This window comes from Lynx canadensis, chromosome B4 (genome assembly GCF_007474595.2).
Source record: "Lynx canadensis isolate LIC74 chromosome B4, mLynCan4.pri.v2, whole genome shotgun sequence".
Taxonomy (NCBI): domain Eukaryota; kingdom Metazoa; phylum Chordata; class Mammalia; order Carnivora; family Felidae; genus Lynx; species Lynx canadensis.
This window is the reverse complement of record NC_044309.1, coordinates 29,777,275-29,794,367: the sequence shown is the minus strand read 5'-3', so window position 1 is coordinate 29,794,367 and position 17,093 is coordinate 29,777,275. Positions and strand designations below refer to the sequence as shown.

Genomic DNA, 17,093 nt, shown 5'->3' with positions numbered 1-17,093 from the left:
AGAGGTTTGTTTGTTTGTTTGTTTGTTTTTAAGAATGTTTTTCCTACTAAAGGAAATTTACCAAGACAGAAGAAAATCCAACACAGTTACGCAGCCATAATTGTTTTTATGAAGAAAGTGAAAAGAAGAAACACTATGACAGTTTTAAGACAAAGAAACCTATTATTTTTATATTATGTGTATGTACTTTATGTTTGTACACTGTAATTTTTACATACATGTCATCTGAATATGTACTTACATTCAAAATCATTTTAAAAACATTTTGGTCTATACTGTATTTGGTTTTTGTATTTCTTGTGGGAGAGGCAGATATTCATGCATAATTGGCTCCTGGTCCAAGAACAGTAAACAGTTAAAGGATAGGGTAGTGACCTGTGGCGAGACCCATCTTTGACCAGCTCTGCTAAAGTGTAGATTAATATTATGAAAATGGAAAATAGTCCTGTACCTAATGGGTGCAGGTGGGATAATTCTGAATAATATACAGGATAATAATTATCTTTGGAGATTCTGGGAGACATTTAAGCCTCTGTCAGGTCTTCTTAAGCTACCTCCCAAACTTTTTCTTTTAGGTCCTCATTTGTAGATCTAGAAATTACAGGGAATTGAATGGAATATTTCACTAATCCCATGCATAGAAGTTGATTTTATTTAAAAAGATAACTAATTCTAGGAAGATCAGACTCAAAAATTAAGTCAGGCCTTCCTTGTATAGGATGTTGGTCTTAGCCTGAGGAGAAATGGAAATTATTGAAAAGTTGTAATCAAGGGGGTGAACCGTGAGGATTTCGACAGGTTCACTCCAAAATTCAGTATTGAGGTAACAGAGGCATCTGGATGTGGCTGGCTGTGTGGCCCCCATAGGAGCCACCGAAGGTAATAGGCATAGAGAGAGATTCCGTGGAACAAAGACTGTTAATAGCTTTTATGGTGTTAGCGAATACTTGGCACTTTTTTGAGCACTGTTAATTAGATGTTAAAATATATTTGATAGGGAGAAAGGCAAGAATGGATTCAGGGATCTGGCACGGAAACTATTGTAGAGTAAGTGAAAGATGAGGTAACTGGGAAGGGGAGGTGGTGGGAAAAAGGATATAAAGAAGGATGGCAGAAGAAATGGTCTGAGAGGTATTATGTTTATGAAATCACAGAAGATAAGGTGACTGGAAATGTTTTGTGTTTACGTGTTATCTTTTTTTGTTATTTTCTTAATATTTAGCCATGTACATTTTGTATTTCAGATGAATTTACAACTGATTTTCTGGATTGGACTGATCAGTTCAATTGCTGTGTGTTTGGCCAAGCAGGTAAAAAAAAAAAAAAAAAAAAAAAGTTTTCTGGTTATCTTTTCGTTTCAGCGTCTTGTATTACTTCTTGATCAGTTAGATTCCATCATGCTGCTCCTTCTGAAAGCCCTGCAGTGCCCCATCTCACTCAGGGTGACAGGCAGTGTTCTCACAGGGGCCTGCAAGGCCCTTTGGCACCCGGCTCCTCTCGCTGCTACCACCCAGAATAGAGATAAGGCCAGTTGGCTAAGGAAATGCCGAAGCGACAGGAATACAGTACGCTGCAGAAAGGGTCTTTTAAGATTGTAACAGAGGTTTAAAGTGAGCAGAGAGAAAGCAAGGTGTAATGTATTAGAAAAATAAAGTAAATGTGTAGGATGATGGATTATGAACAAGCCATTACTATCACAACTGATGTTCTAGAAGATGTTCTCCCTCTTTGATCATAAATCTTGGCAAAATGTTGGCATTATCTAGAAGATGAATAAAAAGTAAAGCTGAAAATGTATTTAATCCTCTTACAACCATGGTGCACCCACCTCTGGAATAATGGATGTGTAGTTCCCTCCTCCAAATCTCAAAACATACATTACATGTGACATTTATTGATCTCAGGACAGGAAGGAGTTACTACATGGAAAAATGAAGGAAGAACTTTAAAGGAAATTAATGATAATGTTGATTTACTTAAAACCAACAACAACATAAAATCTCAAAGTGTGTAGATGTCAGAACACCATCATCTTCTCAACAAGATGAGAAACTCAATAAAGGTTTAATTTCATTAGCATGTATAGAGACCTAATAAAAACAGATGAATGCCATACAGAATCATTTGCAAACAAATTTACAAACAAATGGTCAGTAAAATATGGTAAGAATGAAACCTTAAATAGTGACAAGTGAATTGATACTCTAATTTATATGGATTAAATGAGTAAAAGATTTTTTATATTAAAAAAGTACTTGGAGGCGCCTGGGTGGTTCAGTCGGTTGAGCAGCCGACTTAGGTTCAAGTCATGATCTTTTGGTTCATGAGTTCGAGTCTCTCATCAGGCTCTTTGATGACAGCTTGGAGCCTGGAGCCTGCTTCAGATTTCTGTGTCTCCTTCGCTCTCTGCTCCTCCCTGCTCCTGCACACTCTTTCTCTCTGTCTCTGAAAAACATAAGTGAACATTAAAAACAATTTTTTAAAAAAGTACTTGGTGCTTGCTGAAGGTTTGGTGAACATGGTATTTTGTATACTGTTTGTGGGATTATAAATTAGAATATTACTTTTGGATAGAAGTTAGTGTATATTAAGAATATTAGGGGCACCTGCATGGCTCAGTTGGTTGAGTGGCTGACTTCGGCTCAGGTCATGATCTCGCGGTCCGTGAGTTTGAGCCCTACGTCGGGCTCTGTGCTGACAGCTCAGAGACTGGAGCCTGTTTCAGATTCTGTGTCTCCCTCTCTCTGACCCTCCCCGTTCATGCTCTGTCTCTCTCTGTCTCAAAATAAATAAATGTTAAAAAAAAAATTAAAAAAAAAAAGAATATTAAAAACATTAATAGTTTTCCACTCAGTGTTTCTATTGTTTTTCATCTGTTATAAGGAAATCATTAGAGTTTTACATTGTGAGAATGGTCACCACAGTGGGTACATATATGTGCATATATGTTTATATTTGTGTTTGGAGAGTTTGTGTGTGCACGTGAGCAAGTGTGTGAATGATGCACTTATGCAATTGAAAAAAATCTAAATTTGTCCAACATTAAATAGGGTACATTAATATAGTGTAATATATAACCATTAAAAGGCATATTTTTGAAGATTTTTTTTTTAAGTTTATTTTGAGAGAGAACATGAGTACCTGAGCAGAGAGAGAGAGGAGAGAGAGAGAATCCCAAGCAGGCCCCATGCTGTCAGTGCACAGCCCATCATAGGGCTCAATCTTATGAACTATGAGATCATGACCTGAGCCAAAATCAACAGTTGGACACTTAACCAACTGAGCCACCCAGGCTTCCAGTTCCAAAGAACTGGAAATGAAACAAGATAAAGTATAAAAAGTAGTATGCAAAATATATATTCTCTATATAAATAATGTCTCTATGTGTGGTTCCTTGCTATTTTTTTTTTTTTAAATCTGTCTTTATAGAAAAAAGACTGGAAAGAAATATACAAAAGTGTTAACAGTAGTTATCTCTTAGGGAGTGGATTATGGGTGATTTTTTTGTTTTTTATACTTTTATATATTTTCAAATTTTCTATTACGGGTATATGTTAGGTTTAAATTAGAGAATACACATTGGAGACAGACCATGTTAGTGCTTACCACATGAAAGGCATGCTGATCCTTAGGTAGGTTCAAAGAAATGTGAGACATACTTTGGACATAGAGCTTGAAAAATCATGAGATTGTGGACTGGATGAATTGGGCTTTTCAAGTATTTACATACTAAAATAAAAGGAAAGCAGTTGCAGATGCTTCTGGAGGTATGGATATGGTAGTATGAGTTAATTGAAAATAAATAATATTTTACCCAGTTGTAAGAAAACTGACAATTATGACCATCAAACAATAGATCCTGAAATTATGCCTTTGAGGAAAAGAATAAGCGTATAGATTACTGGTACGTAGTCTGCTCTAGAAGACAAGAAAAAGATCACTATTTTTTCATGGCTCTCTATGCCAAGGTAATCTGAAATCACCAGTCTTTGGAGTACATCTGGATCAGTTCAGTAACTATTATGTAACATAACATAACATAACATAACATAATGTAACGTAACATGATGTAATATGATATGATATAATATAATATATAGTACTATAATATGTAACAATATATGACATATTTTGTTATTCATATTTAACGTTTATATATGTTGCATTTTAATCATTTTTCATTATTTTCTCTCTTGAGACTTCAAGTAAGTTGTCTGTTCTTTGTTTCTCCTGACAGATGAAAATAGATGTTTAAAGCAAATGCCAAATCCTGTGGAGAATGTATACAGCAGGGCCAAATTGTGGATGGTGTGTAAATTCAGTAAGTAAGATTGCTCAAGGCATTTACTCTGTAGTCATTTACTGTTGCCCAATTTTGTACCCTTATGAAATGTTAGATATGATTTTCACTTAAATCAGTGTTTATCGAATAAGTATCAATTCTGTGTCTAACACTATGTGATGGTCTGGAGGTGTGCTATTTAAACACAGTAGCCACTAGGCACGTGTAGCTATTGAGCACTTTAAATATGCTCCAAGATGTTCCAAATTGAGAATTACTGTAAGCCCCAGATACATCCCAAAGTTTGAAGACTTAATGATTAAAAAAATCATTAATAATGTTGAAATGATAATATTTTGTATATATTGTTAAAATTAGTTTCCTGTTTCTTTTTATTTTTTCTTTTTGTGTGGCTACTAGATAATTTTAAAGTACGTTGGTAGCTCGCCTTTGTGGCATGCATTATATTTCTGTTGAATAGCCTCCCATAAATCCCTAGCCATTTAATTTGACTGTTGTAGATTTTTCTCTTTTTTTGACAGGAGAGGTAGAAATTAACCTTCCTAATTATATTTGAATTAAAACTAAAATAGAATTGATTTGCATCCTAATAAAAGCCCATTGAGATTAGGGTTTAAATTTTATTCAGTGGTACATTGCTTACTTGATACCTTTCACAAAGCTTACTAATGTTAAATGAAAAAGTAAATGTATGAATGAATGAATCAAAACAGAATAAAGGGAAGTCATTTTGAGGATTTATAATTTATTCACAGGGTAAATAATATCAGAAGGTCAAAGGTTAATTGCTTGATTTTAGTCAGACATTTGACCCCACACATTTCAACTGCCTGTTTGTAGCTGTACGTAACTGGTCAAATATCAGATATTTTGTATGGTTTAACCATATGAAAGGGAAAATCAGAGGTTTTTGTTTTGTTATTTCAAAGTTTTCCTAGTGACAATTTCTGTTCTCATAAAAATGGTATTCTGGAATTCAGTTGGAGACAGTGGAAGAAATAGGGTGTGCTCTGAGTTTTGTCTCAGGTAAGGCTTACTTGCCAAACTGTTCTTAAGCCTTTGATATTTGTGGCATAATTCTTAAATTATTAAAGGGTATTTCAGAATGTGTTTAGTGAAACTTTGAGTGTTACAGTCTTAAGTTTTCCACGCTAGGCTCCTGTGCTTTGGTAGTATTTTAGGTTTGATAATACAAGAAAGTAGTTCAGCTTTGAATTATCTGACCTTTGGTATTCCCTTCCAGGTGTTTTTCTAGTTACATAAATGCTCTTTATGTAACTGATCAAAAAAAGTAACTGATCAAAACCATTGTATATTCTTTGTATTTAAATATCCTCATTACACAGCACTGTGAAATTTGTAGATAGTAAACAAATACCATATGAAATTGAAGATAAAGTGACCCAAAATAAAAGGCATTTCCTCATTTCCCAGTGTCAAAATTAAAAAACAAAAAAAACAAACAACTCTGGCCTAGTACAATTATATACAATTTTTAGGGATATATGTGAAATACTCAAATGTCTATTATAATAATTGATTGTTATAGGTACACATTTTGAAGTGACACATACCCACCCACACACTAAGGTCATTGTTTTTCTCCTCTCTCAGATTTCATGAAAAACTTCCATTCAGAGATTTTATGTGCATCTTAACAGCAGTGTTTTTGCTTTCACTGAGATACTTCTTCAGTCATCTGATAAGATTTTTTTTTTCTATCTGATAATATTTTTATTTCCATCTAATTTGTTTGAGGTATAACACATTTTGAGGTCATATCACTACTGGAAATTTTACCCCAAGCCACAAGTACCATTTATATACCATTCAGACCTTTTTTATTTTTATTCTTTTAAAATGCACTCTGTGGAAATATATTCATGACCTTGTCAGGTAATCAAATTTTACTGCGATTATTGTTTTGTATTGTCACATAATCACCACTGTGATTATTGTTTTTAAAAATAAATTTTAAAAGGCTTATTTAAAATACTAGCCAATACTTGAAATTTTTTCAAACCTCTAGGAATACTTACTAATTCTGTGTTAAGTTTCTTGGTCTCATTTTCAAAAATTGTGTCATTAATTGAGACATCTCCAGGCTAATGAGAGACTTATATAAGATTTTTCTAAGGGAAATTTTGGGAAAAAAATACTTGTCCAGTATTTGGGTATATACATTATTAGTGGCCATTAAGCATTCTGAATAAGTGATTTCACTGAAGAAATTCCTTTGATTAAATACTTGTAATTTGAAAGTGGGACAGTTCAAATGTACATTTAGGTCAGTCCTAAATATTACCAAAGTAATAAATTATTAATAATATATTAACAAAGGTATTACTTTTCTAGAGAATGAGTTTGTTTGTTTTTAAACAAGAGCATATGATTTGGGCTGAAGAGGGTATTTTGTTTAAAAACCAAAATGAGGGGCGCCTGGTGGCTCAGTCGGTTGAGCATCCGACTTCAGCTCAGGTCACGATCTCACGGTCTGTGAGTTCGAGCCCCGCGTCGGCTCTGGGCTGTTGGCTCAGAGCCTGGAGCCTGCTTCCGATTCTGTGTCTCCCTCTCTCTCTGCCCCTCCCCCGTTCATGCTCTGTCTCTCTCTGTCTCAAAAATAAATAAACGTTAAAAAAAAAAAAAAAAAGCCAAAAATGAAGTGTGTTAGTTGTGTCACTTGATTTTTGCATTTAAATATTGCATGTTTGCAATTATGATTAAACAGAATGTTTGGCTATTATACTTACTATTTATACCTATATTTTGTATGTCACTTAGACATTTTTACAAGAAGGAATGCCTACGTCTGCGCGATGTGATGATTTAGAAGCTTTGAAAAAGAAAGGTTGCCATCCAGATGACATAGAAAATCCCAGAGGCTCCAAAGATGTAAAGAAAAATAAAAATGTAACAAACCGTAGCAAAGGAACGGCAGAGAAGCTCCAGCCGGAAGATATTACTCAAATCCAGCCTCAGCAGTTGGTTTTGCAGTTGCGATCAGGTACAGAAATCTAATTGCATGAATACCTTTATTTCAACAGGAGCTTTTTGACAACTTTATATTTTCCATCAAGGGGTTTTCACATATGGACTGGTACTCACATAGAAATGTGGAATGTGTCAAACTTTAGAAATTTGTAGCAGACATAGCAATCTGCAAGTCACATATACTTGAGATAATAAAGGTTGCCTCATGTTCAAAGCAAATTCTGTTAAAGAGTCAGAAAGTATTATATTTAATGGGTTTTAAAAATAAAAGTATCCATCCTGAGGTATAATTACTTAATATACAGACAACATTCTAACCTGTGTTTTTCCTTGTATTTGTTTAATGTTGTGAAAATAGTAAGTTTTTAAGAGAATCTGCAGCAGTCCTGCATCTGAAAAAAGAAAGAAGAAAACAAGCCTTCTTCCTCCACTTCCCAGTTTCCGTCCCTTTTCTCTCAACAGAATGGTGCACGCTTGTGGTCTCCATGACTTCCCCTCTTGAGCACTTTTCAGTCTGCTTCTCTACCTGTTTTGGCAAAGCTCTACCATCACTTTGAGCCACCAAACCTAGTGGATCCCTGTCAGGGCCTTTTTTCTTCTTTTAACCTTTCTGTACCGTTCCTTGAAACTTCTTGAAATGCTCTCCTCTTGGCTTCAGCAGTAGCACTCCTAGTTTTTATCTCTTAACATTACTTTCCAGTCTCCTTTTTGTGTCTTTTTTCTTCCTTCCTCTTTGTAGTGCAGTTAATTGTTGCTTTTCCCTCGTAACTTTAAAGCCATTTGTGTGCTGTAACACAGCCTTTCTCCGAAGCCCCAAACACATTTACTCAGCTGCCTACTAGAAATCTGTATAGAGAACATCCACAAGTTAACAAACAATGAGTTTTCACCCAAACCTTCTCTTTCTTCTGTGTTTTCTAAATGCATTTTACCTTCTGCCTCTTTTATCCCTCGCCTCTTCTTCTTCCTCATGGTTTCAGTTCAGATCTTCATGTCTTCCTCAAGGATTTTTGCAGTAGTTTCTTAACAAGCCTCTTTGTCTCTACAGTTCATTTTTAAAACTTTTTTTTTTTGCCAGGTTTTCTGAAGTAAAAATCAGACGATGTTTACTTAACATATAAACAGAGTACAGAATGTCTTACAACTTCACCCTCTAGAAGTCAGGTATACTCTCTAATGTGCCCTGCCTTACCCACCCCAGTCTAATTTATGCAGTTTCATCTATCTCTTGTCCTTGGTCATAGTTATGCATCTACTGTTTGTCTGTCTTGCCCATGGGAGTATTGTCTTTTTCATCTTGAATGCCCAGTGCTTAGCATGGTAAGTATTTGTTGAATGAAATGGAGTATACACTCATTTAGTTAACCAGTGAAATTCCCAGGTTTTTGTAAAGATTATGGCAGTGGGGTGTCTGGGTGGCTCAGTCGGTTGAGCTTCCGACTTCGGCTCAGGTCATGATCTCATGACTCGTGAGTTCGAGCCCTGCGTTGGGTTCTGTGCTGACAGCTCGGAGCCTGGAGCCTGCTTCGGATTCTGTGTCTCCCTCTCTCTCTGCCCCTCCCCTGCTCATGCTCTGTCTCTCTCTCTCTCAAAAATAAAATAAACATTCAAAAAAAAATTTTTTTTAAAAGATTATGGCAGTAATACGTTTCATTTTATAGTGTTTATTTTTTGAATCCAATTTGGTTTTTCTCATTTGCTTTTGATTGCTGGAAACTAACTTCGTTTTCTAATCTCTGTTTAATTAGGGGAGCCGCAGACATTTACATTAAAATTCAAGAGAGCTGAAGACTATCCTATCGATCTCTACTACCTTATGGACCTCTCCTACTCTATGAAAGATGATTTGGAGAATGTCAAAAGTCTTGGAACAGATCTGATGAATGAAATGAGAAGGATTACTTCAGATTTCCGGATTGGTAGGGATATCAAGAAAACTCATAATTTTCATTTGTCTAAGTCTTGGCAATTTTGTTCTTCATCACATACTTATGAAATAAACAGGCCAGTTTTTAGCCTTTTCTTTCTGAGAGGAAACCTATTCCTGTCACATATCTAGTGATCTTTGTCCCTTCTTGTTCCTCTGTTACTTTATGCTACCATGTTACTTAACACACATCATACCACCATAGATAATGAAATAGGGACTTATTCCATTCATGTGTTGTATTATAAACATGTTGAGTACTCAAATTCTAATTCGTTACTAATTAATGACTACACCTGTCAGTACAGCCTAATCTCATTTTACACCTGGATTTTTTGTGTTAGAATGATCTCCTTTCCAAACTTTATTATTAAAACCTTATTTCTCATTAAAGAAAAAGGTTGACTTCTATGTGGTAACATACTTTATTCTTTTTAATGCAAGTTCATGTCTGTCCAGCCATCTATCCTTCTCTCTACATGCATTTTTCCTTTACAGGATTTGGCTCATTTGTGGAGAAGACCGTGATGCCTTACATTAGTACAACACCAGCCAAGCTCAGGAACCCTTGCACAAGTGAACAAAACTGCACCAGCCCATTTAGCTACAAAAATGTGCTCAGTCTTACTGATAAAGGGGAAGTATTTAATGAACTTGTTGGTAAACAGCGCATATCTGGAAATTTGGATTCTCCAGAAGGTGGCTTTGATGCAATCATGCAAGTTGCAGTTTGCGGAGTAAGTGCATTCATTTCCTGCAAAGGGCTATTGTATGAATTTTAGGTGTGATTTTACTCTCAGTACAGAAACATTAGCTACTTACCAAATCATCCTTCATTATCCCAGAGAAGTACAGAATTGGATCCCTTAAATTCCCTCCAGCTACACAAGTGTTTTGTAAAAGCATATTTAATCATTACGTCCTTATTTCAACCAGGCAATTACTTCTTTTATACGGGATTTTAAAAGCCAGAATGCTCACCATTTGAAACAGTGGGGCAGTTTAGCTATGCTTGGCTAGCATTCTAGGTGTTTAGAAGAGGCACAGGTGTCCTGACTTTCTGGCTTGTGCCAGAGATGGAATTGATCTTGTCCAAGGTATCACCAGGAGAATTAAAAGAGCTCAAATGGAATTGTATCTCCAATACCATTTTCCTTTGATCAGTTTTCTTCTCATTGTCTTTGAAAGATGCCTTCCTGTGTCTTAGTAATTCAAAAGGAACTTTTTAAATTCTGCTTTGTAATCTATATGAACATATATATTTTGAGAAGCCCTACAATATTAATAATTGTATTTATTTTTTGAATTTATTTTTGAGAGAGAGAACACATGAGGGGGGGAGGAGAGAGAGGGAGAGAGAGAGAGAGAGGGAGAGAGAGAGAGAGAGAGAGAGAGAGAGAGAGAGAGAGAGAATCTTAAGCAGGATTCAGGATTCTTAATCATGCTCAGCTGGAACCCACTGTGGGGCTCAATCCCACAACTGTGAGATCCTGTGAGCCAAAATCAAGAGTGAATAGGACGTTTAACTGACTGAGCCACCCAGGCGCCCTTATTAATAATTTTAATTGTAAGGTTTTTAGTAAGCTCATCTCCATTAGACTAGTGATAGAATTCTATGACCCATTTAGCAGCTGAAGATTTTGAGATGACATTTTCATGACATGGCTGAAGCTGAAACCAGTAAGCATTGTGAGGTATTAAATAAGATTTGTCTTAAGACCTACTTCTGTCTCCTTTTTCCTCTTTTTTTTCCTTATAGTACCCCTGTTCCCTAGAACACTCATATATGTTCCCTGTTCCTTGATTCCTGAAGCTTCCTAATGGTTATTTTTCGACCAGTTTTTGCTAAGGTGCTATATCTTATATCCAAGATATCCAAGATAATGATATGGTGTAGCAGTATGGTATAGTGTTTAAGAGAATAGACTGTTCGAACATGGTTTCACATTTTCCCATCGCTACTGATGCTAGACAATTTACTTAGCCACACTCGAGGACTGTATCCTTCTCAGTATGAAGGGACAGTAGTAGATATACCTGATAGGACTGTTAGGAAATACAAATACAGTAATCCATATAAAGTGGCAGTAAGCACTCAGCAAATATTAAGTACTGTATTGTTGTTACTTTTGATTTCTCCCTGGGGCAGTTGTAATTTAAAGATAGTCTCGGCTTTTAAAGGGGAAGAAAGATTAATATTCCAGGTAGTGCCTAGCCTGCCACCCTTTCTCACAATCATTTATTTGTGATCCTGTTGGCAGCTCCCTGTGGAGAGAACATTCTTTGGGCTGCCTCCAGCTGTGCCTCAGCCTGTGGGATTAGAGCAAGCCATAGCATCCATGGCCTCTACTGTCTTTCCATGGTTATCATGCTGACTGAGAGTAACTGTTCCACCTACTTCCCTAGATGCAAGAGACACTTGGATTGCCAGCATTAGTAAACTGAATTCATATCTTCAAGGAATTTACAGCTTTATGAGGATATATACAAGATGTATTGAGTAAATTTAGGCAAATGTATTTACAAATTTACCATAGAAGAGGATTTCATTGCTGCTTTTTTTTAAATTTTATTTTTTAAGTAATCTCTACACTCCGCATGGGGCTCGAACTTACAACCCTGAGATCAAGAGTTGCACACTCCACAGGCTGAGCCAGCCAGGTGCCCCTTTATTGCTACTTTAAATTCTTTGTTGAATAAAGAAGAGAATAAAATAAATGAACAAATAGTACTTATGAGGTAGACTGGATGGAATTAGGTAGGGCAGGTGTTTGGAGAAGATGATTTCTTCTGTAGTTAAAAAAAGGAAGGCCTAATACAGAGGGCTGATAAAGGAGGCATATACTATAGAAGGTGGGAGAAGGATGGAAGGATGGATGAGAACAAGGCAGCAGCAGTAGGTAAAGGACTGAATGGGCTGAGACATTTCTGTTTCCCCAGCAAATATTCATTAGGTACCTACTGTGTGCCAGACCCTGTGCTTGCTACTGGAGAAGCAGATGTGCTCCCTGCCCCCCCCATAGAGTTAGCCTACCTTCTAGTGGGGGAGGGAGACGTTGATTTTAAAAGATACAGTTTTTATTTTTATTATTTTATTTTTTAAATATTTATTATTTTGAGAGAGCATGCACAAGTTGGGGAGGGGCAAAGAGAGAGAATCCCAAGTAGGCTCCACACTGTCAGTACAGAGCCCGACGCAGGGCTTGATCCCATGAACTGTGAGATCATGACCTGAGCCAAAATCAAGAGTCGGATGCTTAACTGACTGAGCCATCCAGACGCCCCAAAGATAGTTTTCAAAAACTAGCTGAGAGAAATGGGCAACCAGGCAAGACACAGTTTTCCAATGGGGTGGAGGAGCCTTAATGCGTGGGCTCTGTGCATTTATTGGCAAGAGTATTAGCACTGTAAAAAAAAGAAGCTAAAAAGATACAGAGTTAGGTTAAAAGTACAATGGCAGCCTATATGAGGGTTAAAGATTTATGTGCAGTGATTGTGGATAGTATTTTTAAATTGAAATCATTTTCTTTTCAAGTCATTGATTGGCTGGAGGAATGTTACACGGCTGCTGGTGTTTTCCACGGATGCTGGGTTTCACTTTGCTGGAGATGGGAAACTTGGTGGCATTGTTTTACCAAATGATGGACAGTGTCACCTGGAAAATGATGTGTACACAATGAGCCATTATTATGTAAGTGCTGAATTCCTTATACATTGAATGAACTCATGTGGAATTTTAGTGTTTAATACTAAGAGTATTGTGGGTGATTAAGCTTGTAGGTTTTACTAGGTTTGGGGGTTTGTTATTTTGGTAAGTGTGGGCTCTAACCTAATGTGCAAGGAAGCTAGTGTTGCTGTTCTGAAGATGTGGCTTTGTGCTTGCTTCCTGCTGCTGAGCCAAGGGCCTCCACCTGTGAAAGGAGCTGCTTGAACACTATTTTTTTTTTTCCATGCCTCAACCTGTCGCTGTGGCTTTTCTCACTTGCTCATATCATTTGGTAGCAAAGTTGATGTTATTCCTAAGCAAATAATTTGTATAGTCATATACTCTTCATCTTATTTCTATAAGATTTTTGAAAGTAGGCACTCTACTTTTACTGAAAACAAAGATTGTCAAATTATTCAAGTTCTAGAAGAAATCTAAACCCTGGCGAAATTTGGTCTTTTTCTTAAGTGATTTATGATACAGCCTTTAATTATTGACAATTCTTCAATTTAATTGTTCTAACATTTAATACACATAGGCCTTGCTTTTTAAAATCTTTTTATTGAAGTTTTTATACATACATAAAGATAGAAAATTAGAAACCCATGTGCACACATCTCCCATGTCTGCAGTTGTTTGTGTTATTTCAAGCAGTCTTGTGTAAGTAATCCAGTTATATATGCAGATCATTATTACTTTCAAAAGTATTGGAAAACTGGAATACATTGGATGTAATTACTTACAGATTTTATTAATTTCTTAGGATTATCCTTCTATTGCTCACCTTGTCCAGAAACTAAGTGAAAATAACATTCAGACAATTTTTGCAGTTACTGAAGAATTTCAGCCCGTTTACAAGGTAACTATCTATCTGTATATATATATATATATATGCATATATGGGTTAAAAAGAAGAACCAGTTTCTAGACCCTTTAAGTTTAGTCATTAGAGGCAAAATCCTATGTCTGAGTTGAAATGTGGGAAAGTGTCACTAGCCAGACTGGCTGGATTTTACATAAGTGGTTTATATTAAGTTTTAATCACATATAAAACGAGTTGTTTTTTCTGGTCTGACCCCTTATGTTATTTAGGAAATGGATAGGGAACTCATTAAAAATAAATACTGTATATTCAGTAGATGCTGATTGGTTGAATGAATAGTATTTGTATCTCATGTGTTTTATCTTTTAATTTCAGGAACTGAAAAATTTGATCCCTAAGTCAGCAGTAGGAACTTTATCTGCAAATTCCAGCAATGTAATTCAGTTGATTATTGATGCATACAATGTAAGTACATATTAAATAAGCTCTGTTTTAGACAATACCCTGTTGAGAATACTTTGCTCAAAGAAGGTAAAACTCTCTTCATATGCAATTTAGCAAGCCCAGAGGACAACACAAAACTAACATTCTGTGTATCTGGAGGAAAACATCTTATATTCTCTTGCTAAAGCATAATTATTTACATAGCCTCAACAAAGCAAAAATATGATGAAGACGTGGGGAAGATTCTAAATATTGAATGTTATTAAATAGGTTTCCTTGTCAGAAAACAAGTGGAACATAACTTACATTTAGATTTACAGGATTACTTCAGTCTTCTCTTCCCCTTTCTCAATCCTTTGTAGATTGGTTGTGATGAATTATTCTGGAAAAGTTTTTTGCCAGTTCTTCTCTTGCCATGTATTCAGAGATGCAGTTTTCTGTTCTCAAGGGATACACAGACACTCATATATATATGTACCATAAAGTATCTACATATATAAATATATATATATATATATATATATATATATATATATATGCTTTAACTGTTTTAAAAAGATTTATAAGATTTTTTCCCCCACACATGAAAGGAAGTTGAATTGTCTACAGCTAATTCTGATGCTTAAGCATTGATGAATAATCATTTTAAGTAGTCAGGAGACATTTCTAACATTATGGTAATCAATGTGTGTCCACCCTCAACCTTTTGACAGGTTGAATTTAAGATACTTTTTACCTCATGTTAAGGTTTCCTAAAATGTTTTGGAAAGACCCTACGCAAAGAGACAGGTTTTTGTATTACAAAGATTTTCAAGATTCCTTTTGGTTCATGTCTTCCCCATAGTTCTCCACCCAACAGAATATTTTAATATTTTCCTTAGTCACATGCATGTAGGCATGTGAACAAGAGACAGCTTACCACTGAGTCTTCTCTTTGTCCTGAGCATTCTGATATTCTAAAAAAAAAAAAAAAACAAAAACATTGGCTTGAATTCTTCGTACTTGGGGTTTTGAGTTTGGTGATGTTTTTTTTTTTGTTTTTTGTTTGTTTGGTTTTTTTGGCCTGGTCTATAATGGCTCTTAAGCATATGTATTCCCAGACTGTGTATAGTCAGTTGTTTACCTTAGTCCCTAGTTGGCTGGAAGTGGTAGGGCCAGAGAAGAGCCATATTGCCAAATGGGGACAGAAAATGTTTGTTCTGAGGTCTTAGGACTTTTCATAATTTATATTAGGCCTTTTCTGCACTGTATGATCATCAATAATTAAAGCACAAATAATCTTATTATATTTTTTTAGTTTATTTATTTATTTTGAGAGAGAGAGAGTGTGCAAGCAGGGAAGGAGGAGAGAGAGAGAATCCCAAGCAGGCTCCACATTGTCAGTGCAAAGCCTGATGCAGGGCTTGAACTCATTAACCGTGAGATCATGACCCAAGCCGAAATCGGGGGTTGGATGCTTAACCGACTGAGCTACCTGGATGCCCCAGTATTCTTACTTTTTAATCATGTACATTATTTTGAAAAATTTTAATTAGAGCCTGTTTTTTTGGAGTCTGTGTTTTCTAGTCACTCAGAATTTGGCTCCAAGTCTTTTATTTAAATGATACTATTTTCTTAATAGTTCATTTTGCCCATTGGTTTTACGCAGTCATTGTACTTTATAGTAGCATTTTGTTTGCCTTTCCTGTGTGTGATTAGTCTTTCTTTTAGTCCCTTTCCTCAGAAGTCATTTTGGAAAACAGCAAATTGCCAGAAGGAGTAACAATAAATTACAAATCTTACTGCAAGAATGGGGTGAATGGAACAGGGGAAAATGGAAGAAAATGTTCCAATATTTCCATTGGAGATGAGGTATGTTGTATAAGCATTTTCTGAAGGAAAGAAAAAATTGCTTGTTTATAATCTAGTTATAGATTTGAGAAACGGTTTATAATTTGAGAAACAGTAAAAGAAATTAGTAGTTTTTTGAAATACTTTTTAGCAGATTCAGATTGCTTAGTTGTTAATTTAATTGTTTTTTTTCCTTCAAGGTTCAATTTGAAATTAGCATAACTTCAAATAAATGTCCAAATAAGAATTCTGAAATCATTAAAATTAAGCCTCTGGGCTTTACTGAAGAAGTAGAAATTATTCTTCAATTCATCTGTGAATGTGAGTGCCAAAATGAAGGCATCCCTAGCAGTCCAAAGTGTCATGAAGGAAATGGAACGTTCGAGTGTGGAGCTTGCAGGTGAGCTGAGGTTGTTGGAGAGTGACAGAGAAAGATCTAGGTTTAGAAAGTTATAGACAGGCTGCTTTGAAACCTCCAGGAGAAAAATCTCTATTTGGAGGAAATAAATTCTTTGTTCCAACCACTGTTGCTCATCACGTTATCAGTTTGACAATCCTGTGTGTGATATTTCTAGAAAGTTCTTCTCTGCCCCCCCTTTTTTTCCTTAAGAAGACTGCTCTTTGAAATAAAAGGTTTTATAGCCATCTAAGACCTATTTAACAAATTGTTAAGGTAGCCTTTGGGTTTTTCCCTCTTATAATAGCATAGCAGCCTGTATTTTCTAGAGCTAAATAAGCTCAGATAAAATATGTTTACAGAAAAATGTTTTAGGAAAATATATCAAACTTAACAATGGTGGTTTTATCTAGGAAATGGAACTAGGAAGCAGTAAAGGGTGTTCACCTTGTGCATGTACCTCTGCATTGTTGGAATAATTTTTTAAAAAATATATTTGCAAAGAACACTATTTTCTGAACATAGATCTATTACTAACAAAACTTTAATCAAATTATTTTAATTTTATTTTAGACTATGATATTTACCTCTTACCTAAAAATTAAGATTGAGTATTCTCTGAATACAGCTTTCTCCTTAAAGGATAGGAGGAAGGAGAGAGTATTTTGATCT

The 17,093-nt window shown here is 35.6% G+C and overlaps 1 protein-coding gene across 1 annotated transcript in view; it reads left to right on the top strand.

Moving 5' to 3' along the window:
- The first annotated feature begins 1,244 nt into the window (after positions 1-1,244).
- ITGB1 (integrin subunit beta 1) overlaps positions 1,245-17,093 on the top strand; it is a 28,850-nt gene continuing 13,001 nt past the window's right edge. Inside the window, 13 exon segments of the mRNA XM_030321230.1 lie at positions 1,245-1,284; positions 1,287-1,310; positions 4,238-4,249; positions 4,252-4,287; positions 4,290-4,321; positions 7,085-7,307; positions 9,043-9,213; positions 9,720-9,958; positions 12,757-12,912; positions 13,691-13,786; positions 14,126-14,215; positions 15,905-16,045; positions 16,225-16,424. Of these exon segments, the coding sequence (XP_030177090.1) occupies positions 1,245-1,284; positions 1,287-1,310; positions 4,238-4,249; positions 4,252-4,287; positions 4,290-4,321; positions 7,085-7,307; positions 9,043-9,213; positions 9,720-9,958; positions 12,757-12,912; positions 13,691-13,786; positions 14,126-14,215; positions 15,905-16,045; positions 16,225-16,424 (1,460 nt within the window).